This window comes from Chelonoidis abingdonii, chromosome 2 (assembly GCF_003597395.2).
Source record: "Chelonoidis abingdonii isolate Lonesome George chromosome 2, CheloAbing_2.0, whole genome shotgun sequence".
Taxonomy (NCBI): Eukaryota; Metazoa; Chordata; order Testudines; family Testudinidae; genus Chelonoidis; species Chelonoidis abingdonii.
Genome location: NC_133770.1, coordinates 152,566,059 through 152,591,209, shown reverse-complemented (window position 1 = coordinate 152,591,209; position 25,151 = coordinate 152,566,059). Strand labels below are relative to the sequence as shown.

The 25,151-nt window shown below is 56.6% G+C and overlaps 1 protein-coding gene across 10 annotated transcripts in view; it reads right to left on the bottom strand.

Moving 5' to 3' along the window:
• Positions 1-2,130: 2,130 nt before the first annotated feature.
• Positions 2,131-25,151, bottom strand: part of CAMK2B (calcium/calmodulin dependent protein kinase II beta) — a 140,205-nt gene continuing 117,184 nt past the window's right edge. For 5 of the 10 annotated variants that reach the window (XM_032763266.2, XM_075062712.1, XM_075062713.1 and 2 more), the window contains 6 exons: positions 18,210-18,254; positions 14,393-14,441; positions 4,522-4,597; positions 4,130-4,224; positions 3,238-3,472; positions 2,131-2,713 (listed from right to left, as the gene is read on the bottom strand). In XM_032763266.2, coding sequence (XP_032619157.1) covers positions 3,240-3,472; positions 4,130-4,224; positions 4,522-4,597; positions 14,393-14,441; positions 18,210-18,254 — 498 coding nt within the window. In that variant the 3' untranslated portion in view covers positions 2,131-2,713; positions 3,238-3,239. Of the gene's footprint in view, positions 2,714-3,237; positions 3,473-4,129; positions 4,225-4,521; positions 4,598-8,650; positions 8,765-10,165; positions 10,295-11,358; positions 11,488-14,392; positions 14,442-18,209; positions 18,255-25,151 lie in introns of all 10 variants that reach the window. The other 5 variants (XM_032763285.2, XM_032763292.2, XM_032763306.1 and 2 more) reach the window with 3 other exon arrangements.

Genomic DNA, 25,151 nt, shown 5'->3' with positions numbered 1-25,151 from the left:
CAGTGCGGGCCTTCCTGGCCAGCCCCACACCTGCCCCACATTAACACAGACCCTGCCCCCTCCCCCGATATAAACGAGAACACCCAGATTGGCTTGCTACAATACGCAGACCATCCCCGTGGGTCACGACCCATCTTATACTCCACCCCCGGGAGGCTCACACCCCATCCCCACAGCGCACGTCACCCCACACCCCATCCCCACGGGGCACATGCTCCCATGCCCATCCTGTGCTGCATTCTTCCACCTGCTTGTTGCCTGGTTACTTTCACGCCAAGTGAGCTTTGCCCCTTTCTAGGGCAGTTCTCTCCGCACTCTGCATGTCATGGCCAGTCACCCGGCCCCACGGTGCCCCTCACCTTCCACTAGGCAGAATTACGCACGCTGGTGTCCAGCCAGGGCCAAGTCTGGGGCCCTCGGCTAGAGAGAGACGGCCATGGGCAAAGTCGGCAGTGCTGGCACCATGGAGCTGGGGTGTCATCACTCCCATTTGCTCCTCTAGCGCCTCCAGCTGCCCTGTGAGCAAATCAGTCAACTCTCCTGCCCCTGACTGCCTGTCACCCCCCTGACCTGCTCCGTGCCCCTTATGGCCCCCTGCCCCACCATCAGTAGCACCCCCTACTGCCCTGGCCCCTGCCTCACCCCCACCTACTGCTGCCCCACCTGCTCACCCCATTGGACCACCCCCACTGCCTCCTGCCCCAGCCTTGCCCCCTCACCTACCCCTAGCCCCTCCCCCACAACCCCTTCACCTCCACAAGCCCGGCCCACCTGCCTGGACCCCTCTCTGTGCTCATGCCATGGGAGGTGGGGATCCCTGAGCCAGCCCATGTGCGCCAAGCCTCCCACCCCACACCTGAGCTTGCCTCGGGGCTCCCAGCCCCAGTGTGCTGCGGGGGCTGGGAAGCCTGGCTGACACCAAGCCAGATGGCTCTGAGGACACCACTGAGCAAGCCCGGCTGAGTGCCCTGCCAGGGCACACGCCCAGCCTCGTCCCACACAGCCAGCGGCCCAGCTGGGAACAAGGCTGCAGAGCTCCAGGAATGAGCTCCCTGCCCAAGACCTCGGCAGTGCCAGGGTCTTCCCCAACCGCCACTTTAACTGGGGTCTGTGGAGCGCGCCCCACACGGGCACAGCCGGCCATGGCAGCAAACAGGACAAGGCCCGGCTGGCTCCAGAGAGCAGAGCTCAGGCGCTGACAAGGGGGCGAGCCCACCGCTGGCCCCTTGAATACCCTAGTCCAAGCCTGCCCTCTTCCCCCCTACATGTGACTCAGCCTGGACTGTCCAGCCAACGCTTCTCTGGGAGAGAGGCCAATCGAACACCCTGGGGGCTAGCAGTGGCACGGGGCTGAACTGAGATGGAGGGCACCTGCTCACTGAACATGGACGGGGCAAGGAGGAGAAAGAGGGGACCCTACCCAGCCAGAAGCTCACACCCCTGGCAGATGCAGCAGGCACTTGGAAGGGCGTCTTGGCTCTTCGCTCTTGAGCAAATCCAGCCCTGTGGTGGTACTGACATCCCTCAGAGCCTGGTGCCTGCAGCTCTGCTCACACTTTTGAGCTGGAGACAGGACCAGAGAAACCCCTGTTCGCTTTCCTCTCCCCTACGGGGAATCCGATGGAGTGCTGGGCAGTGGTGGGCTTAGCTGGAGACCACGCTCCCCTGGGACTGGGTTGCTGGGACGCTGGAGATCCCCTGGGGCCTCTGGGGGAGCAGGATTGACCCTGCCACACTCAGCTCTCCACTTCAGGCTTCCCTGCCCGTCCCTGCCCATCCCTCTGGAAATTCAGTGTCTGGCACTAGCCAAGAGCGAGGCCTTGGTGTGTCACCCCCGTGCCAGGCCTCCAAGCTCCGCCACCCGGGGACCGTCCCTGAGTGGATCCGGGCACAACCGCACCACCACCAGCAGCCCTTGGTGAGGGGGTCTGGGTGCATCTCACAAGCTCTAGGCCTTGGCAAGAATTTGGCACATCTCCACTTCACGACACCCCCTTCTACTCCCCCGGTTCGGCGGTGTGTGGGGAACGCCAGCCTTTGGCTAGCGGGGGAGGGGGTGAGAATTCAGGCACAGCAAAGCCACGGCTCCAGCGACCAAACCCACCAAAGAAGAAACGAATGAGGCGTCCGAAGAATAGTAATGTCATCATCATCAGAACAATCCACAAGCACAACTAGAAGGGGAAGATCCGGGGAAGCCCGAGCGCTCGGGAGCAGAGTCCGCTGTCGAGGAACGGTTCGAAAAACATGTCACAGATGTCCAAGCGCAAACACGACCACGGGACACGACCACGGGGAAGGTCCATGCTTCGACAGAGAATGCAAGTCGTCTCGGCGGAGCGCCGCTCAGTGCAGGGGCGGGCAGCGCGGGGGGTGGGTGGCGTGGGGCTTTGGAAGGAAGGTTTGTATCAGAGTCGGAACAGTTTCATCGCAACACCTGCTCACTTGGCTGGACAGACACGGGGGGGCAGGGACGGGGGCGGCTGGATCTGGAGAAGTCATGGCCGGGCTGGGCTCGGGGTGGGGTTGGGTTTTTTTTTGTTGTTGTTTTTTTTTTTGTTGGTATTTTTCTGCAAACACAGGCACTGGAAACGGGCAGGGGGAGGGGGAACACGTGCATGCGGGCGCGTGCTTGGCACCGCTGCTCCCGGCTAGCGGCTCAGCTCAAATCACCGTCTCCTTCGGGATGAAACCAAAACAGCCAGCGGTAGCTCTGCAAGACACAAACACACACATGCCGTGGGCTGGGCCTGCGCTGGGACAGCCACCGGTGGAGATGCGGTGGAAGGCCACAGGAGTTCAACCACACCGGCCCTTCTGGCCGCAGAGCTGTGTCTACACCAAGGTTTTGCTGGCATAGCAGGAGGGGCATTTTGTCACTCTCCTAACCAGGAGAGCTTCTTAGTGTAGACTGGGCCTGTGACCGGCTGCTCCTCTTGGGGGCTTCCACCAGAACCAGACCAGCTGACCCACCCCGTCGAGGGTCCCTCCTCGTAGGCACAGCCCTGTAAGCAGAGGGATCCCTGCCAGCCCAAAGCAGGGCTGGGTCAGCCAGGGCTGGTTCTGGTCTCACTTTCCCCGGCAGCACTGTCGGCGGGGAGTGTGTGTTAGGTTGGGGGGCTCTGGTTCTGATCCCACCTTCTCCAGAGCAGCACCGCAGAGAGGGGAGACCAGGGAGGTTCTGGTTCTGGTCTCACCAGCACTGGAGGGCGGGGGCCGCTCGGACTCTGGTCTCACCTTCACTGCAGCGGTGCCACGGGCGCCCCCGAGCAGTGGAAGTGGACATTCTGCCACTTGCCATCGCGGCGGTGCCAGACGCGGGTCTCCTCTGACTGACTGGTGCGGGGGCGGCCCTGCCCGTCAATGTACTGCGTCAGGCGGATGTAGGCGATGCAGGCGGCGTCCTCCCCGATCACATGTACGTGGGGGTTCAGGATGGTCGTGTGGATGGGCTTGTTGTTTTTGGATAACACTGGGGAGGCAGAAAGTCACTGTGAGCCAGGGGGGCCTGGAGCCCAGAGCCAGGGGGATGGGCCAAGGGACCAGCGGTGAGTCCGGGGCACGTGGCGACAGCCTGGGAGACGGTCTTGCGGGGTGCGGGGGCAGGTCATGGGGGGCCCTGGGGTGGAGGCAGCTTTTGGAGGATCATGGGGAGGGGCAGGTCTTGGGGGCAGGGCTGTGGTGAGGCCCACTGGGTCAGAGCCAGGGGGTGAGAGGTCCTGGATATGTCTTGCTCTGAGCATCAAATCCAGGGCCAGGGCCCAGCCAGAAGGACCCTCGTTGCTGAGCTGGGCTTGGCCAACAGGACCCCCGGCTGCCAAGCCAAGCTAGCAGGACCTCCGAGCGCCAAGCTGGGCCAGATGACAGGCCTCCAAGTCCTGTGCTGTGCTGGCCAATACGACCATTAGACCAGCTGCCAGGAACTCCAGGCACCGAGCCACATCTGGCCAGCAGGATCGCCAGATTCCCAGCCAGGCTGGCCAGCAGGACCTCCGAGCCCTATGCTGGGCTGGCCAGTGTGACCCTTGGGCACCAAGCAGGGTCAGTGAGAGCCTGGAGGCTGAGCTGGGCCGGCTGGCAGGACCCCTGGGTGCCAAGCCCCGCCCTGGCAGCAGGAGCCCTCACTCACAGTTTTCGAAGTAGAATCTGTGGAAATCCATCCCCTCGACCAGGTTGCCCAGGGCTTCGGGTTCGAATGATGTCAGGCCTGGGTCGCAGATCTTCCTAGAAGGGAAGAGCGGGTCGATGAGTGACAGGGCAGGGCCCTTGGCAGCACCCCAGCCCCACCCAGAGAGAACTAACTGCCCCACGGCCTCCACCGCCAGCCGCCTCCGCCGAGACTCCCATGCCGGCCTGGCAGGAGGCTGCCTCAGTGCCCGTCTCCCCACCCAGCGGGCAGGGCCCCTCCATCCCCACCTGGGCTTGGGTTCCCCGAGGGCCTGCCTTGGCTCGCAGCATGGCACGGGGCCAGGGAGACCCAAGGAGCTCCACACCCAGCACCGCTCTGCCCCGGGGACTCACGCGTAGGCCTCGAAGTCCCCGTTGTTCACGGCCTCAATCAGCTGCTCGGTGATCTTGATGATTTCCTGCTTGCGGGCTGCAGGGCGGAGAGCGGGGGGTGTCAGCAAGGGGTGGGCACTGGGGGGAGCTCCTGGCCCCCTGGGCCAGACCTGGCAGTTACCCATGGGCGGCCAGGCTCACTATGACCCACAGTCTGCTGGTTCAGGGCCATGCTCAGCCCACGAGCAGCCCCCTTCTGCCCCGGCTGAGGCACTGTGTGTGGGAGGGCACATATGGAGGGAGCCCGTTCTGGCATTGCCTGGTGGGCACCCCAAGGGCATCTGCCTCCAGGGCCGACAACCGGGCACTGCCCTACCAGAGCAGCAAGCCCTGAAAAACCAGTCAGCTCTAGCCCCTTCCTCACACCCTCCAGGCCCAGCCCGATAACCCTCCCCTGCCCCATGCCCACAGCTCCCCTGTGCCCCAGATCCAGCCCAGGTCCAGAAACCTCCCATGCCCCATTCCCAGCCCGGTAACCCTCTGGTGCCCCTTGTCCAGCCACGCCCCATAACCCTCCTGCAGCCTGTGCTCTAGGCCTCCCCTCGTTGCTGTGAAGCAGGCCTGGGGGGAGGAAAGGGGCCTGGGAGATGCCCAGGTGACCCATTTAGCTCAGTGCCCATGTATTATGCAGTGGAGCCGTGGCTCAGCTCCCTGCCACGGCTGGCTCCTCGGAGCAGCGCTCGGAAACTTCTGGCCTGCCCTGCAGCATCCATTTCCTGCCCCCTGGCCCTGCTGGGATCCCCCCTCCTTCCCCACGGGCCAGCCAGCCCTGCGCTGCTGTGCTGGCGCAGAACAGAGCTGAGCCTTTCCAGGGGGCATGGGTTGGGGTCAGGGTGTCACAGTGGGGTGAGCGAGGGGCGATGCAGGCCACGAGACACTTCAATCCAGTGTGGCGGAGGGGTCTAACCCCTCTCTAGCTGACACCCCCAGCCTCAAAGCTGCTGGGGGCCTGGAGCCTGCCCCAGAGGGGCTCTTCTCACCAGGCACCCCAGCTCCCCTTTCTCTCGCTGTCTGGCCACAGTCCCTGTTCACCCACAGAACAGCCCCTGCAAAGAGGGCCACATGGGGACATCCCGTCCCTGCCCAGCACAGCTAGGGGAAGGGCTCCAAGGAAGGCACACCAGGCAACAATGCCGGTGGGGGCAAGAACTCACTCAGTGCCAAGGCAGAGAGTGTCCCACCTGCAACGGGCAAGGCCTGGGGGCCAGCTGGCCTGCATGGAGGGGATACACAGTCATGGTCCATCTTGTCCGGGCTCCTGACTGCATCAGTGGTCAGCACTAGATGGTTCAGCAGAAGCCAACAGGCGCGGATGAGGGCTAATCCGCCTCCCACATAAGTCTCCCTCCTGAGACCGGTTTTAGCCCCGAAGCACGAGGTTTGCTATCCCTGCCCAAATCTGCTGCCATTAACTGCGCTAGCTCTGGAGATTCTTGTTATCCACACAACCGGCCAACCCCTTTGGCCTCAACTGCTTCCAGCGGCAGGGGGTTCCACCGGCTAACTGTGTGGAAAAGCATCTCCCTTTATCAGTTTTGAATTTCCGTGTTCCTGAATGGCGCCTTGTTCTTGTGTTTGGAGACGAGAGACCAGATGCTTCCCCTGCTCTACCTCAGTCATTGTTTTCTATGCTTTTATCCTGTCCTCTCTTATTTGTAGCCTCACAAAGGGAAACAAGCCCAGTTTTTTCCATCACTCGTCCCAGGAGCGTTACGCCAGGCCCTTGTTCCTTTCCCATTGTGCACTGAGATGGGGGTGGGGGTGAGGCTGGTCCTGCCCACCGGAGCCAGATGGGACCGCCCCACTGATTTCTAGTCTTTTTCGGCAGTGTTTAAGAAAGCCCATAGACGCCATATGGCCCAGTGGAGCCAGGCTGCGTGTGAATAGCATCCAGGGGCTGGGTGGCTGCCCAGCGTCTCTGGGCGGGGCTGCGTGGGGAACTGACGGCTTGGTTATTAGTTACTAGTCATGTTACTGGAGCCCCAGACCTACCCAGCTCAGGCTGATACCACCACTGTGGTTAGAGCAGGAGAGCTCACCACACAGACACACTGACCCCAGGGCTGGACTCTCAGGCCAGCCGATGGCTGTGGGCTTCTCCTGGCTTCCTTGGCCAGAGGAATGGGGACGCCGGCTCCACTGGAGAGGGACAGGGTGAACGAGGCCTGGCCCAGCCCCACAGGAACATCCAGTAGGGACTTAACACGCACACACACATCTGGGTCAGAGGGACCTTCCCGGGGGCAAGCCCTTCCTCCCTCCTTTGCCCAACAGACTCCCAATCCCAGAGCCTGCACCCTGCACCCATCCTTCTCACCTGGATTGGCCGGGCCCTCCATGCGACTGCCCCACTGCTGAAATCTCCAGCCTATGGGGCTTCCCCCACAGGCCCCGGACTCTGGTGCTTACTCCCTCCCCCGGACTCAGGTGCTACATGCTGTGCTCTCCTGGCCATCCCCCAGACCCGCTCACTCTCCATCCCTGCCCCTGCTTTGGCACCGACCCCCTCCACAGCACGGGCACAAGAGCTTTCTCCCCTGCAGCCTCCCTGCATCGCTGCCTTCATTTCCAATGGCACCTTTGTTCCTCCCTCACCCAGCCCCCTTCTGCTCAGCACCACACGGCTCATGCCTCCTCCAGGCCCGATTGGACACCAGGGTCCCAGCTCAGGGCCTTGACGCTTCCGAGGGGTTGAGCCCCTGTGGTGTAACTCCAGCTCCTCTCTTTGCTTCACACCACGCAGACGGGAGCCGAACTAGGCCCCCCGAACGGTGCCAGCCTGTGGCCGTATCAGAACATCAGCTCTGCCCTGAGGGAGGGACCTTGTGCCCTGGGCCCCGGGGTGAACAGCTCACACCCTCTTGGGATCAGCCAGCCAGCACCAGTCCTTCTGGCCCCCTTCTGTGTCCCACTCCCCTGCCCTGGGTCTGCCCCCCACCCTGAGTTAGTTCAAATTCCTGCCCCTCCGCAATAGCTCCGGTTAATCGTCCTAGGCACCCAGCACAGCCTTCAGGAGAATGGTCTGTCCCCACCCCAGTCTGCTCCAGAGACTTCCCTAATCCTTCCCCGGCCCCAGCCCTTACCTGTGAGCCTGCCGGTCATGGCTGTGCCACGCAGCGCTCCTCCCTGCTAAGCTCCCCACCCCTGGCTTGGCAGCTCCCATTCCCCGTGCCTGCCCCTGTCTGCGAGCTGTCAGCCAGCCCTGTAAACGATCCGTGCCGGGACTCCCAGCGCCCGGGACACCTGACTCTCCAGCGGCTGGGCAGAAGCCTGGAGCCCAGCGCTCAGGGGACGCTGGAGACAACCGTGAACTATTGGCACCCGAACAGCAAAACGCCCCTCCCACCAGCATACGTCTGTGCCAACACCCCTCAGTCCTGACCTGCAGCCCCCTGCAACCCCAGGACGAGTGGGACTGGTGGTGATACAGGGAGACTGGAGCATCTAAGGGAATTGCTTGTGTGACTTGTGGTTAGCCAGTGAGGTGAAACCAAAGTCCTCTTTGTCTGACTGGTCGGGTTTGTCTTAGAGGTGGAAAAACCCAGCCTAGGGCTGTAACTGCCCTGTTTAAGCAATTGGTCCTGAACTGGCACTCTCAGTTGGGTCCCGCCAGAACCGCATCGTCACACCAGCCCTGGGCCCCCCACAGCTCGGCCGGTGCCCCTCCCTCCTGACCTGCAGCCCCTTGCTATCCCAGCCCTTGGGTCCCCTCAGCGCTGCCAGTGCCCCTCACTCCCAACCCACCGTCCCCTGCTAGCCCAGCCCTGGGTTCCCCCCAGCTCTGCCAATGCCCCTCACTCCTGACCTGCAGCTCCCGCGCTAGCCCAGCCCTGGGCTCCCCACCCAGCTCTGCCAATGCCCCTCACTCCTGGCCCAGCAGCCCTCTCTGATATCCTCGCTCTGCCCCCCCCCAACTCTGCCAATGGCCCTTCATGCTGCTGTGCCAGCCTGGTGGTTCCCACATGGGCATTGGGGACGGGTTTGGGCTCCGTGCCAGGAGAACACACGCTGAGACCCAGCCCTGGGGTGGCTGCCAGGACAGATTTCAGGGCTGGAGGCAGATCCCTTCTCCCCGAGCCCTGTTACTTACGTAGGGGAGGCAGAGGGTTCGTGACGGCTGGAGATGGGCAGGGCTGGCTGACGGCAGTGTCCGGGGGCCCAGAGCCCCTCCTCACGGTGTTCAAAAGGTCAGAGAACCTGGTGGCTGGGCCGGAACGGCCAAGAGACGGGTGAGATGATGCATGGAATGGAAAAGTGACACGGAGGTGCAGAGGGAAGGGTGGGATTCAACTGGCCTGGGACGCATGCCCTCCCCGCTGGACCCAAAGCCAGGCAGAGCCCCTCCGGCGGGGGTCTCTCCCCAGCACTTTCCTGCTGAGCAGAAGAGCCGAAAAGGGGAGAGCACTGCTTGTTTTTACATTCAAAATCCAGCTCTCCAGAGCGCAGAACATGCAGGCCTGGAAGCGAGGAGCCAGGGAGGGGTTCGGGAAGCGGGGGGCTGGTAAGATTCCCCCCACTGTTGTTTATTGCCCTAGTAAGGCACTGGGGAGCACATGTTCCTGGCCCCCTCTCGGTGGCTGACTCACAGGGATGAGTTTGTTCCAGCCCCAGCTCGTGTTTTAGCTCTGGAGGGCCCCTGTGCTGGACACAAATGTCCCTTCCTTTGTGGGAAATGCAGCCCCGAGAGCCCCACGTCCCCCGCAAAGAGATTCCACACTGAGTCAGGGACCAGCCTGCTTCAAAAGGCAAAAACCCAGTGGGTGAAACCTTGACAAGTAAAACCCACCTGCCCTGCTGGCTGTTGGCACCATCCGGGAAAGGAGCGAGGGGCACCAGCCATGCCCCTCTCTGGGGAGCGCAGCAGCCCGCACTCGGCTTTCCTCCGTGTGCAGGGCTCAAGTCGCAGCATTGCCAGGCAGGCGCCATGGAGCTCAGCTCTGCAGCGGGCATGGGGTGGGCCCTCTGTTCCCTTTTATCCCAGCGAAGGGTGGCCGGAGTCCAGCTCTTGGTCTGGGCACCATTGGGCAGCAGTGAAATAGGGGTGGCTGGTGCCTATGCTGGGCCCTATCCAGCCCTACCTTGGCGAGGGCCTGCAGTGGGCAATACTGCCCTGAAAGGGGCCTGGTTCCTTTCAAACCAAAGGAGACAGAGCATGTCTAGAAGCCTCTGATTTGGCCAGGAAGAGGGCCAGTGATTGGGTCTCATTGATAGCCCAGTCCTGGGAGGCAGGCATGACTAGAACCTGGGGCCGTCAGACGAGGGGGATGCCCAGGCTGAGAGCGGTGGCAAGGCCCGAGGGGGGCAGGGGCATGGTCCCTGCTGGCTGCCCTGGAACAGCAGGCTCAAGACTGAGGTGAAGGGGGTCTGTACAGGGAGGGGAGTCCCCACAAGCTGTGTCCAGCTCGGCCTCCACACACAAAGCATAGAGCAAACGCCCAGACCTCAGACCAGGAGCCCTAAGGGAAACTAGTGAAGGGGCAGGTGAGCCGTAGCCCCCACCGCATGCAGCCAGGAGGCGCCCGATGTACGACTGCCCCAGTCCGCCCAGAGCCTCCAGTGCCGAGCTGCAGGCCCCCCGCACCCCCGCCCGAGTCCTGCTACTTACACTGGGGAACAAGAGGGGTCGCCAGGGCTGGAGACGGGCAGGGTTGGCTCCCGGCAGGCTGCGGTCCCTCAGCATCCAGGGGCCCGGAGCCCTTCCTCATCGTGCTTAAAATGTCAGAGAACTTAGCGGCTGGGATGGGACAGACGAGAGAAGGATGAGGAGACAGGTGAAATGGAAGTGTGACGGAGAGGAGGAGTGCAGGGAAAAGCCAAGAACGCCTGGCTTTGAACCCTAGCCCTGCAACTGACTCGCTGCATGGCTTGGGCGGCCCCTTGCCATTCTGGAGATGGTCATGATTAGTCGACCAGCTCCTTTGATCTGTGTCTGTACAGCACCTGCCATGGTAGGGTCTTGGGCTGTGCCTGGCACACATAGACGTGCCGGTAATGTAAATAGTAATAGTGACCTCTCGTGCTCTGCGTAAGTCTGGAGACTGGTACTGGGCCGATCAATAGGACGGAGTGATCCTGGCAAATCCAGCTTATAACGCTGCTGTTTGGAGGGGTGCAAGGCCCTGGAGGGAGGTGGCAGCTCTGCTCCATTGGGGTTTAGGGGAGAGTTCACGCAGCATCCCAGGGAAAATGCCGGCTGAGTTCAGTCAAGTGCTGCAGGAACGGGCCAAGGGCAGAGACAAAAGGGAAGAGGGCACACTAGAGAAGTGGGGAAGCATGGCCAGGGCTTTAGCGCGAGTCTCATGATAGTTGCCCTCTCTCTTGAAGCCCCAGCTCCTGGAAGCAGGTGATTACCAAGCAGAGGCTCAGCTTTTCCGCCACAAGCAGCACCTTCCTCACGGTGGTGGTTGTGGAGAAAAGCTTGGCAGGTAACCCAAGCCAGGTAACCTAAAGGCTCAGAAACCAGGCAGCAAAGAAATGGAACCCAACCTTCATGGGTCCTTTTTTAAAAAAAAAATCTCAGTCAGATGTGACGAGGCTGAGCTCCGGATTCTGAGGGCCTGGTTCATTCTGTTTGATTATCTCACGCCGGCATCACTGTAACATGAGCGTCTCCGGGAGCCGGGCCTTCCAGGAAAACTGCACCCATTGCAAGGCTGGCTCTCAAACTGTGAGAGGTGGCAGATCCTTCTCTCTAGCTTGGCTCCTGGACACTAGGACCTCCTGGCCAGGCCTCAAGGGGCAGGCATCTGCCTGGCTGATTATTCTGCCACAGAGGCCCCAGTCACACCCGCTACTTACGCTGGGGAGGTGGAGGGTTTGTGACAGCTGGAGATGGGCAGGGCTGGCTGGTGGCAGGTTGCAGCCCTTCGGCGTCCAGGGGCCCCGAGCCCCTCCTCACCGTGAATAAAATGTCAGAGAACCTGGCAGCTGGGACAGGACAGACAAAAGAATGGAGAGAAGGATGAGAAAACAAATAGAATGGAAAAGCAGGAAGACAGGAGGAAAGCAGGGGAGAAGCAGGTGTGGGAGGAAGTCTGTATTGATTTCCAATAGCAGGGCTTCCCCATGGAGCTGTCAGGGGCAGGGAGTGAGGCCATGGACTTTGCGGTGCTAATTTCACTCTAAGGACCCTTGTTATTAATAACAAAACCAACGTGCCGTGGCAAAGCCCCTCGGTGCCACAAGGGGGTAACAGGCTCTGCGGCACTAGCCCAGGTTGTTTCCTTGTGGCAGGAGGCAGGAGAAGGATGGATTCTTCCTCCAGAACTCACCCCTGCATCCCAGTGTGGGTTAGGGGTGGGGGGGCACGTGATGTTTGGAAAGGAAAGGAACGCTGAACACACTAAATGCAGACCATGCTCCAGTGCTGCCTAGTTGAGCTGGCACAAAGGGAAACCCTGCCCTGGTGCAGGCAGCCGCCATGCCCAGGCACAGGGCTCGGTACCAGCTGGGGGTAGAGTGGAGACCGGAAGGGATGTGGCAGGAGCAGACAAACGGTGCAGCAATTTTGCACCATTTGCAAAGGCCCAGAAGCCAGAGTGGGATTTAGGGCAGCCGTAGCTTGCTCCAGGGTGAAGTGGAGGGGACATATCTGCCCCTTCAGCTGCTGAACAGAGGGGAGATGCGGGGCAGAGTGGCTGGGTTACTCCCTGCCCTCTAAGTGCCATGTCCTTGGCACGGCTAGCCATTATAATCCCCTCCCTAACCTGGATCCCGAGCAAGGCCTGCCCTGTGTCCGCCCACATGACAGCTCTCCTGCCTGAGCCTTGGCAATATTCCACTTCCTGGCTGCGTTCCTGGGGGGCACTGGCTGTGGGCACCTGCCAGATGCCCCACATGAGATGGCAAAGCCCCACAAGATCCCCCCGGGGCCAAGGCAGGGTGGTTCCCCACAGGAAATTTTCTAGCACTCCGGCCACTAGACCACATGGGATGGGAGAGTGGCTGGACGGGGTCTGTGGGACCCGGCCCTGCACCACAACACACCCCAGACAAGCAGCCCAGGTAGCTTCCACAGGGCTCTTGGCTGTAGGGGTGAGGGAGTAGATACAGCAGGAGAGGACGAGCTCCCAGGGAAAGCAGAAACACTGGCTTTAACATCGAGGGCTGGGGAGAGATGACACAGTGGAGCCCTGAGGGGGTGTGAATACAGAGAGAGACCGGATGGTACATGGAGGCCCCAGGCTGGGAGCCAGGACTCCTGGGTTCTATGCCCGGCTCTGAGCCTGACACCCTAGGTGCCCTGTGGCACCGCCCATAACGACTGATTGTGGTAACGCCTGCTCTCTGATGTGGGGCTGGTGCCCAGAGCCCTGCCAGAGGCTGCGGGGACACTGGCCGGGACTCCATAGCCCAGGTACCAAGGGCGCAGGAGCTGCGGAATGGCAGAGAAAATTGGGTTGCAAACCAAGTCCCAAAACCCTGCAGGAAAAGGGGATGTCAGTCTGGATCCCTGGGGGAAGTCCCAGGTCGGACCAGCTCATCGCTGGCCAGGCACAAGAGAGGAGCCCAATTGCACCCACACCGGCCTGCAGCGAGAGCTAGCCCAGGGCATGCAGAGGGACTCCGTCCCGTCCCGTCCCCAGGCCACACAAATAGCGCACCCTGTCCCAGAACCTCCTACCCCTGGCACACGCACAGCAAGCCCCATCCCAGATCTCCACCCCGGCACACGCAGAGCGACCCTGTCCCAGAACCGTCCCCCCCAGCATATGCAAAGCAATCCCATCCCAGCACCGCCCCCCCAGCACACGCAGAGCGACCCTCTCCCAGATCCACCCCCCCAGCACACGCAGAGCGAGCCCAGTCCCAGAACTGCCCCCCTAGCATACGCAGAGCGACCCTGTCCTAGGACCACCACCCCCGGCACACACAGAGTGAGCCCTGTCCCAGAACTCCCCCTCCCCCCCCGGCACACGCAGAGTGACCCTTCCCAGACCCCTCCCCAGCACACGCAGACCGAGCCTCATCTCAGACTCCCCACAGGTTCTACAGACTGTGCGTTGTGCGAAGAAATACTTCATTTTGTGTGTTTTAAATCTGCAGCCTCTTAATTTCATTAGGTATCTCCTAGTTCATGTGTTATGAGAAGGAGTAAATAACACGTCCTTATCTGCTTTCTCCACACCAGTCATGATTTTATAGACCCCCCCAGTCGTCTCTTTTCCAAGCTAAAGTCCCAGTCTTATTAATCTCGCTTCATACAGAAGCTGTTCCATGCCCCTAATCACTTTATTGCCCTTTTCTGAACCTTTTCCGAGTCCAATATATCTTTTTTGAGACAGGGTGACCACATCTGCACGCACTATTCAAGGTGTGGGAGTACCATGGATTTATACAGAGGCAATATGATATTTTCTGTCTTATCTATCCCTTTTGTTAATGATTCCCAACATTCTGTTTGTTTTTTTGACTGTTGCTGCACATTGAGTCGATGTTTTCAGAACTACCCACAGTGACTCCAAGATCCCTTTCCTGAGTGGTAACAGCTCATTGAGACCCCATCATTGTATAGGTACAGTTGGGACTCACCCATGGAATTCAACTCCTGGTCCTCTCACTGACTCCCGCCAGTTCCGAGCAGTGGCACTGCCCAGGCTGGGGGAACCCCTCCAAGCTGCCCCTAGATCCCACTGGATTGAAGTGTCTCTGGTTCAGTGTCCCCCTCCTGTCCCAGTCCCTTCTTCCCCAGCCCCTCATTCTGCCCCCTTGCTGGGCAGCTCCCAGCCAACCCCACAGCCACCCTTCTGGCTGATCACTCAAGGCTGCTAACGCAGAGACACCAGCTGCCAGGCACTGTCCGCCACATCTTGCTGCCCGGCAGGGCTGTTACCTTTCGTGTCCTCGTCCTCTATGGTGGTGTTGGTGCTGTCGGACGATTCCTGTGAAGACAGGCAGGTGGGAGAGAGACCAGAGATAGCATTAGCCAGGGCTGGGCCACGGTGACCCAGCGTCCGGGCCAGAGCTCCAGCACAATCCATGAGCCTCATCCTGTGTCTGCCCCACACATGGCCCCTCTGGAGTGGCCTATCAGGGCCCCACTCCTGTCCAAGGCTCTGGAGCTGGGAGTGACGCTCAGCAGCACTGTGATGTTGCAAAGGCAGGACAGCTTTGCAAGGCAACCCCCTTCCGTACTCTCCCCCCCGGCCTCCAATCCATGTTTGGGGACTTTAGAAAGATATATCTGCCCCCTTCCCCCAGTGGGACCTTAATTCCCCCCCGGGAATGACCTGGAACAGCTGTGCCCACGATGGCAGCCAGGCACTATCTAGTCGGCTGAAGATCTGGCCACGTGCCCCTCACTGTGGTATCAGGGAGGGGAGCTCTGCTTGCCCTGAAGCTCCCGAGCAAGGCTAGCCCAGGGGGACTCAGGCATGGCTCATGGTAGCCAGGTCTCTCTTGAGGCTCCCACTCATGCCTCCTGCCTGCAGCCCTGCCCCTCCAGCGCTGGTGTAGCAGGGAAGGATGGGGAACGGCGCCAGGGACCCCTTGCAGCGCCAGGCAAGACTGCTGGGAGAAACAGCCCTCCCCACCTATCACGCCAGCCTTGAACAGAGACAGTGACCGACCCATCTCGCTGCCATCACGGGGTTGGGGGAAACCAGGTTTTCGGGGCACCTCCAGAGCAGTGTGCGCCGTCAGTGCCGGGCTTTCAGCTGCGCCAACGAAAACGGGCAGGAAGTGCCCAGGAGGGGCCAAGGCCTTGGCTTCGTGTCTAAAGGAAGGGGTCATCCAGGGGTGGGTCATCTGGCTGACAACGTACTTCACCAAGCAGCAAAGGAACCTGAACTCAAGCCAGTGCCCAAGGCTCCACCGCCATTACCAACGCTGTGAGCTAGCCAGTCCCTGCAGCAAACCCATGTGCCAGTCCCGTGCCCAGTCCTTCAGGAGGTGGACATGACCCATTAGATCGCCCAGTCTCCTCCAGGAGCCTTTGTAACCATGCTGCACACTATCGCTCCGCGGCTTTGCTATTCACACCACGTCTTCCATGCTCGACTGTTAGGCAATCACCAGTCCTTGGGCCACAAGGTGGTGTGGGACAATGGAGAACCAGACCCAAGTCCCGTCTATGCCCTGACACCAGTTGCCTTCCCTTAGAGTGACTGAGATGTAGCTAATTATGGAGCATGGTGGAAACAAAGCCTTTTCCCCACCCATTGGAGTAAAATTTTAAAATCCTCAAGCCACAGCCCGGCCAGGGAAAAGGCCCTTAAACCTCCCACCCCCTTCAAGTGGAATAGAGACGCCGTCTTCCCTCTGAGTGAGACCAGCTGCCAAGTCTTCTATCAGGGGAAGAACCACCCGCATGGTAAGGCCTTCTGGTGCCACCTGGACAATTAGACAAAAAGGTCTCTGGAGAAAATAGCCCATGTCCTGCTTGTTCCACCTTCCCTTGTTCGTCCACTTATGCGGTGAGTGAAGTGACTAAGAGGTTGCCTGCCTCTCATTTTTCTCAGAATAAGTTCTGCAATGTACAAAGGGGAACAAAACCGAGTGTGTGCACCATGTCGTTTTCATGTGATGTAGAAAGCAAGCCCGTCTGCCCTGGAGTCTCTGCGGTGCCCGGCGCCCTGGCCGGATCACGACAGCACAAATCAGAGCAGAGTGACGCTCAGTGAACTAAGGGGGGTTTCACACTGTTCAGCCTCTTTACTTCAGGTTTGTCAGTGTCTGTTTAACTCAAGCCATCCAGAAGCACCTGAGAGAAAGCAGGACTCTGTTGCAAATTCATATACATCCTACAATTCCATCCTGCATCGGCTCATAATCCCCATGGCAAAGACCTCCAGTGCAGCTTCCGCCAACCCCAGCGCAGGTTAGTTCTAAGATGGAAAAAAGCAGCTTCTGGGACACAAGAATCCCGCCCCTGCCCCTTTTCAGCCTCTCTCATCCAACCCAGAGAACCAAACCGAGGGCACAGACCCAGCCGTTGCAGGGCCCCTTTAAGAGACAAGCTCCTTAAAACCCAACTCCTTTCGGCCGCTGGGTGACTGGTGTGTGTGTGTGCAGCCCAGACGCTGGGGCCAGGCCCCACTTTTTTGTATTCCCCCGGTGGGGCAAAGGGAGCAGAGGTACAGCAGGTACTGCTCGGGACATACCAGTCCCTGATGGGTACACAGCTGCCAGGGCCTTGATATACCGCCCGTCCTGGGGACACGCCAGCTGTTATGGCAGCATCCTGCTCTCCCGGCGTCAACACTGATTAGGAGTCGCTTCCTCAAAGTCAATGGGGCTGCAGTGGGGGCAGGACGATGGCGGAGGAGGCAGGCTATGGTCCACGGGGGGTTCCCTGGAGCAGGCTACACAGCGCTCTTGGCTTGGGATCAGTCACTGGCCCTACAGACCAGGGTAAGGGACCATCAGGCTATTTATAGAAGCTGCACAGGCAGGTGGAAAGTCCAGTCAAGGGGACACTGAGGCGGATACAGCGCGGGGGCAATGGCTTAGCTCCTAAGGGCCCAATCCTGCACACCCTCTGCCACAAATGCACTCCTCAGCGAGGTGCAGGAGGCTGCGGTGCCAGACAGCTGGGCCAAGCGGGCAGGAGGGGCAAGAGGGCAGGGAATTGCAAACTATGAATCTCTCTCTACTGCAGCCAAACCTATTCCCCAGCCAGCTCTGCCTGTGCTCCCCACCCCGGGGAGTGGGGATTGCCAGATGCACCAAGGGAATGAGTCGGAAGTCGGGGATGCAAACGGACGATCAATCCCTGCAGCGGAGAATGGGTGAGGACGAGATGCAGGCTGGGAAGGAGGTGGGGGCTGTGTGAGAGCAATGGATGAACGTGGCATGGAGAGAGTTTGTCAGTCCTCAGCCAATCTCAGCTCTGGGGCTGTCTGCTCACTTGCTTCTCCGTGGCTGCGCTTGGAGCCAGCTCAGGATCTCTGCTCTTGGACTGGATCCTCTGGGGTCAGAGCAGAGGCTCCTCACCACCCTCCCAACCCCAAGCAACTGCCCCACTTCCAGCTGGCTGCCCGTTGGGCCAGCGAACCCCCCACCCCTGGATAGCCAGGGAGAGGAGCAGCAGAACGGCATGCACAGCAATATGTCCTCCGAAAGGCAGCCAGTGCATGCTCCGAGCACGGAGCCCACTGCCCCCATGGGGCTCTGAACCCCGAGCCACTAAGTCTGGAGCAGAATGGGTGGCAGAGCCCCTGGCTGGCATCTTCCCACTGACTTCAGGGGCGTTTGCACCTGATTAGTAACAGTGTGGATGAGGAGGGGCGGCCCCCGGGGGTGCGTATGATCACTCGCTGTTAGCAACAATTCCGCAGGAGACCTGGTGGGAGCGAACAGCAAAACTCCCACAAACTGTACTGGGGGCAAGGTTCCCCCCAAGAGGCCCAGTGTACATCCAGGGTCTACCCTCCAGCCTGCTTGCTCACAGACCGTGCTCCGTCCCCGTGAGCTCTGCAAGAAGGCCGATACCCAGCAGAAGCATCTGATGGGCCAATCTGTTCCCCTGGACAGCTCCCTAAGGGGCACCCAGCTCCTGTTCTCTTACGCTTCAGAGAGAGACTGGAGCACAATAAGGAGGAAAAGCCTGAGCCCGGGCTCTGTCCCCAGAGGTGAGAGCGCACAGCTATGTCAGAATGTATCCAAAATCGCAACTGGGCCAAGGGCAGAGGAAAGACAGGCAGCAGTACCTTAATGCCGTCCACGGGGTTATGGATAACGGTGGTTTGAGGCTCCTACGGAAGAGAGACAGAGGAAGGAGAAGAGAGACAGAAAGGAAGGAAAAAAACAACACAGTAGTCGTTGGAAGAGAGGGAAAGACGGATCAGAAAACAGTGACAAGAACATGAAGGGGAGGGGGGAGACGGAGGGGGGACGGACCCAGAAGAGAGCAGGGAGGATGGAGGGAGAAAAGCAAAAAGTAATTAGTTCAGCCAAAGGCAAATGATTAAAAAAAACAGAGAGTGGCAGAGTAAACCAGGAAGAGAGAAACAGGGTTGGGGGCTGGATCTCCATGAATGAAACTGAATCACAGCCCAAGCCATGGCGAGGGCAGCATGAGCATCTAGGCGAAGGAGGGTGCGGGAGGGAATGGAGAGTGTGAAGCTGAAATTGGATCAGAGCCTTCTGAGGCTGGGGGTGGGAGGCACGGCAGGAAGGAGGCAGGGCTGCTCCGGACCTGTGCTGCCAGCACCCTGATACAGGCTGCACCAGGGAGCCCTGCAAGTCCCCATGAGCCCAAGAGCGGCCTTGAGGGCAAGGCCAGCGCCATTCACAGGGAGGGGGTGCCCTGCACCAGATGCCAGCGGGAAGGCAGCTAGTTGCCCGAGCATGGAAGCAACGGCGCTTTAAATGTGCCTGTCTCTAGGGAGCGCTCTCAGTGATCATCAGCCAGCCCAGATCTCAGCCCTGAAGGAGCCTGGGTCCAGCCAGAGGGGAAAGGCTCTGCCGGCCCTCCAGCTGGGGGATTGTCTTAACTGCAGCCTTGTGTTCGGGATGTGCAGCCCCCACCTCTCTTGCCACCCAAGGGCTTGCAGGTCGGCGGCACAGAACTCTTACCTTTGCCGGAATACGGCAGGGTCGCAAGATGGGCTTGTGTCCGGGAACTTTACCATGCGCTTACCTGGGAGTAAAGGGAGGCCGGCAAAGCCCCCGTGTCTCAGACACACAGCTGGACTCTCTCTGGCACCCATGTGGGTTCATATTGACGAAACAGGTATTGGAATGACCAGAAAACATCTGGACCATTGAATGCTGGTGAGCTGCTGCCTGGCTTAATCTCACTCGTCATATGCCTGGTCCCCTCTGTGATGTAATACTTGAGCGGCTGCATTGTGAGCCTCGGTGTGTGTGCGAATCACCATGCAGGAGAGGGGCACGGAGTGCGAAGAGCTGGTCTTCCACAGAAATTGTCACGCCCCTTAGGAAAGCGGAGCCCCATGGACACGGACAGGCTACGGGGCGTGTGTGTGTGTATGTGTGTGTGGGGCGGGGGGGTACAACTGGGAACTCCTCACTTCCAGATCGTTAGCAAAAGGACTCAAGGCTCTTGCAGCTTTTCTGCTCATCCCTGAAGATGAGTCTTGCCAGCAGACTCCTCCCACTGGCTGAGTTTGCAGCTCAGAGCACATGGCGGGAAGGGGACAAGACCTAGTTCCTTTTGTTTGGGGTTAGCTCTATGCTGCATGGACTCGGGGCAGGGGGCAAGGTATTTCTAGACAGATGGCAAGAGATCCCCAAGCTGGGTTTCGCCCTAAAGGTCAAATTGTGCTTGCCGATTACAGAAGCCTTGTGATGGGGTGTCCACCCCCCCAGGCAGAGCAGGCTGTCAGGGAGCACCCGGGGGACAGCCGGAAAAGCTAACTGATGATGAGGGGCAGGCCGAGCTGGTATAAAGCCAGCCAGCTGAGAGCAGAAGAGGGCTGGCTGGGTAGGTTGAGAGCTAGGGCTTGGGCCGGCTGAACAGAGCTGGAAATCCAGGCTGAGAGGGAGAAGCAGCGAAGAATGACGAAGAGCTTCAGATTGGGAAGAACAGAAAGATCTGTCTCTGAAGGGGAGGGAGCAGACGGGCATGGAAATACAAGTAAGGAAAAAGATCAACATCTTAGGCTGATGCGGGGAGATGTTAATCCCTTGACAACAGCAGAATGGATTAGGCGCAGTATCAGAGATCGAGGAGGAGCTCAGAGCAGGCAGAGTGGCGCTTTAGTAGAACGCACACACAAGGAACAGGCTGAGAAACTTCTTAAAACTAGAATCTTACGTGCAATGAAAGCAATTTGCCAGCTACCTAAGTCTGTGACAGAAGCAAGAGGGGTAACGTACAGGGTTCCACTAGGCACGGCTGAGGATGTAATTAAAAAGGGGATGAGGAGAATCCAGTGCTGAATAGCAGGAGAGGGGGAGACCATAAGCTGTCCACAGCTGTCTTAGTAACATTTAAAGCTGCAGCGCTACCTGATAGGAACTCAACTCTGTGGATTTAAACCATATACCCCAGCCCCTTCGCTGCCTGTCAGGGGAAAACGAGGGGCGGTAAATGTGGAGAAGTGCGGGGGAAGAACACAACTACAATGCAGCAGTTATAAAGCCAGTGCAGCACACGAAGGGTGTGTGGCCGCGGAACAGGCTAGAGAGAGAGAGAAAATTAAAACCATCCATAAAACATCCTACACAGACGCTAACACAAAATATTCACATCGGAATTTGGAGGAGGAGGAAAACAAGCTGCTGGTACAACACCACGCAGTTCAGGGCAGGGAAGATGATACAAGGGGAATAGATGAAGACGCACCGCTTGCAGGCAAAGAGAAATTGATAGGGTTTATGACCAATGCGATTGATTGCAGTTTACAGAACAGGGAAGAAGACGACTGAAAGATTAAAAATGACAACCAAAGTGACAGAAAAGTATTCGCATATCAGCAATCTCTCAAGAGACCATGTGCATGCAATTTTAAATGAAGGTAATAAAGCAGTTCAAACAACACGGTTCTAATGTTTTTTTGTTGGAACGCACATAGTTTAATAACACATGGCTGGGAATGAAAGAAAGCTGGGCTTGAAACGGAACACCAACCTGATGAGATACGTGTCCAAGAAACATGGTTAGTGAGAAAGCTCATGTTTAGGCTTTCAGGATATGATGTAATCAGACGTGACAGAGAAATGACAAGAGGAGGAAGGTCTAAGTTATGTTGGTATCAATGTGCAGAACTTATGTTTTGAGTACAATACTGTTGAGATCCCTCTGCAGAATTATAACATCTTCATACAAATCTAAAATGTTTACAACCCAGATTAAAAAAACACTAGACAATCTAGAATTGGAAGAAAGTATCAGGGGGTAGCTGTGTTAGTCTGTATCCACAAAAACAACAAGGAGTCCAGCGACACCTTTGGTGGATGGGACTTTTTCATGTTTCGATCTGGGAATTGCAAGAAGCAATATGGCAAAGTAACGCAGCTGGGAAACTATAAAGAAGACGGAATGGGAAGTGATCACTTGCCTATGCTAATTACATAGCAAGGCCAAGGTAATGCTGAAAACTGGGAAGGAATTCCTACCTGGAGGCTTAGAAAACCAAACTAGGAACGTTTTAAGAGTAGGTGTGCTGAGTATTTAAGTACCAACTGTGTACATGATAATCTAGAGGAATTTCATGACAATATAATAAAAGGAGCTGTAGCAGCAACCAATCTAGCTATATGTAAGCTATCAAACTGCCACAAACTCTGAAATTCGGTTCCCTGGTGGAACGAAGGTTGTCAAGCGGCAGCTAAAGAAAGAAATGCAGCATACAAACAAGCCAAAGGTACAATGAATAGCAAGGACTTAATGAACTATAAAAGATGTAAAGCAGTGGCACAAAGAACTATTAAAAAGGCAAAGAAAGATTTGGAGAAAGTATTATGGGAAAATGAACAAAGATTCAGAGAGAGAGAAACCAGTTAAACGAATGAATGGGATACAGAACAAAACCAGATTAGACCTGGACTTACAGTAAATGATGAAGTTGAACGCTCTAACTCAGGAAAAAGTGGACATTTTAGCCAAAGAGTTCCGAAAAGCTCGTAGTGATACAAAGCAAAGCAAAGAGTTTTGTGAACCAAAAAGAATGTTTGCCAAAGAAAATTGTAATACAACGATGACACAGTGAATGAAAATTTCAGCATACTGGAACTCAAAAAAGCTAATAGACAAGAGGACACCTACAGCCCTATATAAAGATACCACATGTAGCGCAATGCTTAAGCACCTACTGGAAGGCAGCATAAGGGTTTCTTTTAAATGACATAATAATATCCGGGAAGAGGAACACTACCGGCCGAATGGAAGCAAGCAGTGGTTATACTGATAGGGAATCCTGGTAAAACACACACGAGACCTGATGCGTGTTGAGCTATTCTGCAAAATTACGGAAAGAATGAAAAATGAGAGCTTAGCAGCATGCTTGGGAAAAAACCAAAATTACGTACTATGTCCAGAGCGGTCTCAGGAAAGGAAGATGCACAGCTGATCATACTGTAAGATTAAAAAGAGAAATACAAAACCCTAGGAGGAACAGAGTGTTCCTGACAGCTGTCTTCTTGGATACCGAGAAAGCATGACATGCTGTGGAGGGAAGGCTTTCTGTAGAAACTAGCCATGACTGGAGTAAGAGGAAGAAGGTTCCAGCGGGTAAGAGACTACTTAAGTGATAGAACTAGGGTGACCAGGTGTCCCGATTCTATAGGGACAGTCCCGATTTTTGGGGCTTTTTCTTATATAGGCTCCTACTACCTCCCACCCCCGTCCCAATTTTTCACTTTTGCTGTCTGGTCTCCCTAGATAGAACCATACAAGTAAAGATGGGGGCAGTGTGTCAAATCTTTATAAACGAAAAAATGGCTCTCCCCTGGGGGTGTTATCAGCTCAGCCCCGTTTAACTTTATGATTAATGATCCCCTGGAGAGTATACGGGCAGGAATAGTTATTATCTGATTTGGGGATGACTGTGCTATATAGGCCCAACATAGAAGGCTTCTGATAGCTGTGGAGAGAACCCAGGAGATGCTCGGGGGGATGTGGTTTCAGAATGGGGAGATATGCAGGGATTTAAGTTCTTGCTCACTAAAGCTAAGATTGTCCCAAAGAGGAAGACTGGGGAGAAACAGAACATCTCTCTCTAGACAGGGCCTGTTGTTTTCAGTTTTTATTTTATTTAATTTCCTCCTGGAATTTACAGTGTTTATTACAACAACAAAGACAGGCAAAAATCAGTGCAAAAAACTACTAATAATTTTTCTGGGTAAACATTGGGGTTTGTTTTGGTGGATGGAAAGATGGTGGGGGGAGTATTCAGTAGATGAATGCTTTGAATTCTGTTCATCAGTGTGGTTTGAATGCAGAACTAAAACAGAACTCAAAACACAATGGCCTCTCTGAGGTTAAGAAAACAATAGATCTCAAGCAATGTATTGTAGTTTCCTAATAAAACAAGTTATTTTTTATATATCTGAATGATACAAAAGTAGGGTGAAACTCAGAAAAACCAGAATAATACTTTTTGTAAAACCTAGGATTTTTTTTTTGGTAAAAATTGGTTTAAACTGAAAACAAAGGGGCTTATCTGTATAGAAAAAATACAGGTATCTCAATTTTTGACATAGAAACATGGAATATTAGGGTCAGAAGGTCATCTAGTCCAACCCACTGCTCAAAGCAGGACCAATCCCCAAACAGTTTTTACCTCAGTTCTGTAAATGGCCCCCTCAAAGATTGAACTCACAGCCCTGGGTTTAGCAGGCCAATTCTCAAACCACTGAGCTAGCCCTAAAAAAATAGAAGTGGAAAGGTCATCAAGTCCAGCCCCCTGCCAGGATCAAGTACTGATTTTGCCCCAGGTCGGCCCCCTGAAGGATTGAACTTACAACCTTGGGTTTAGCAGGCCAATGTGCAAACCACTCAGCTAGCCCTTCTCAGGAGTTATGGCCAACAGCAAGCTCACTTGGAAGGGTCACCTAGGTAATATCAAGATTAAATGTAAAGCTAGGATGAATCTGCTTCAAAGAATTGCTGGGGATGCTTGGGGTATGCTGAGCCTTTAATTCCACTTCTAACTCAACACTCGAACAATCAGAGCCGAGCTGAGCCCAAGCTCTGCGAATCACAGGTAGTGTGAGTATCACAATTCCGTTGTGCAGGCTGCAGGTCGCAACCGGAGGAATGCCTATAAATGGAAGGATGAAATTGTTAGATTTCACCTTTTGGGCGAAGGTTAATGGAAACAGAGAAGATCAAAGTACTAAATGAATAGATGAGGACTGCTGGGAATTAAGTAGAGAAGAAGTAACTGGACGCCACAAACTCCCAGGGTCAAAGGTGAAAAGGAAGGTCTGATGAAATTAAAATCTTTAGTCCTGGGAAATCCACCTACAGCTGGAGGGTTGGCTGTCCACTTGTGGAGCTGGAATTATAAGAGCATAAGGAAGAGCAGGGCTATCAGATATGACGACTAAGATTTCTGAGTTTATACATAGCAAATGGGGTTAGCTTTGCTAAAACTCTGCTGACGGTTCCAGAGACAACAGCACGGGCAGAGTGGGAATGGCCTTTGTATCCCCGAATCTGGAATCAAGAGATCTAGGAGCCTAACCAATTTTGCAGCCGTTTGATGGCCAAATTGATGGGTGTACTGTTGGCACTGACGTGGAGAAGGGCTGTATGCCCAGCTATGGTTGTTATCCTACCTGACTCTTTACTGGGTGTAACGACAATTAGAAAGGAAGCCTTGGACAGCAGGAATGACTTATTCAATGAATATTGTTCTTAACTACGGAGATAGCACAATTGGGTGTGTGCCAAAGTGGTCCCAGTGATGGTAAGAGCACTCGGGGCTGTGACTCCTAAGCTGGGTGAGTGGCTCCAACAGATCCCAGGAACAACATCAGAGCTCTCTGTCCAGAAGAGTGCAGTGCTAGGAACAGCTAAGATACTGCGCAGAACCCTCAAACTCCCCGGCCTCTGGTAGAGGACCCGAGGTTGAGGAAGACACATACCACCCACAGGGGTGAGAGTGGAATTTTTTTTATTTTTATATAGTAACTGTGGATTCCAGTGTGTGTCGGGACACTGGGCAATGAAATGGCAG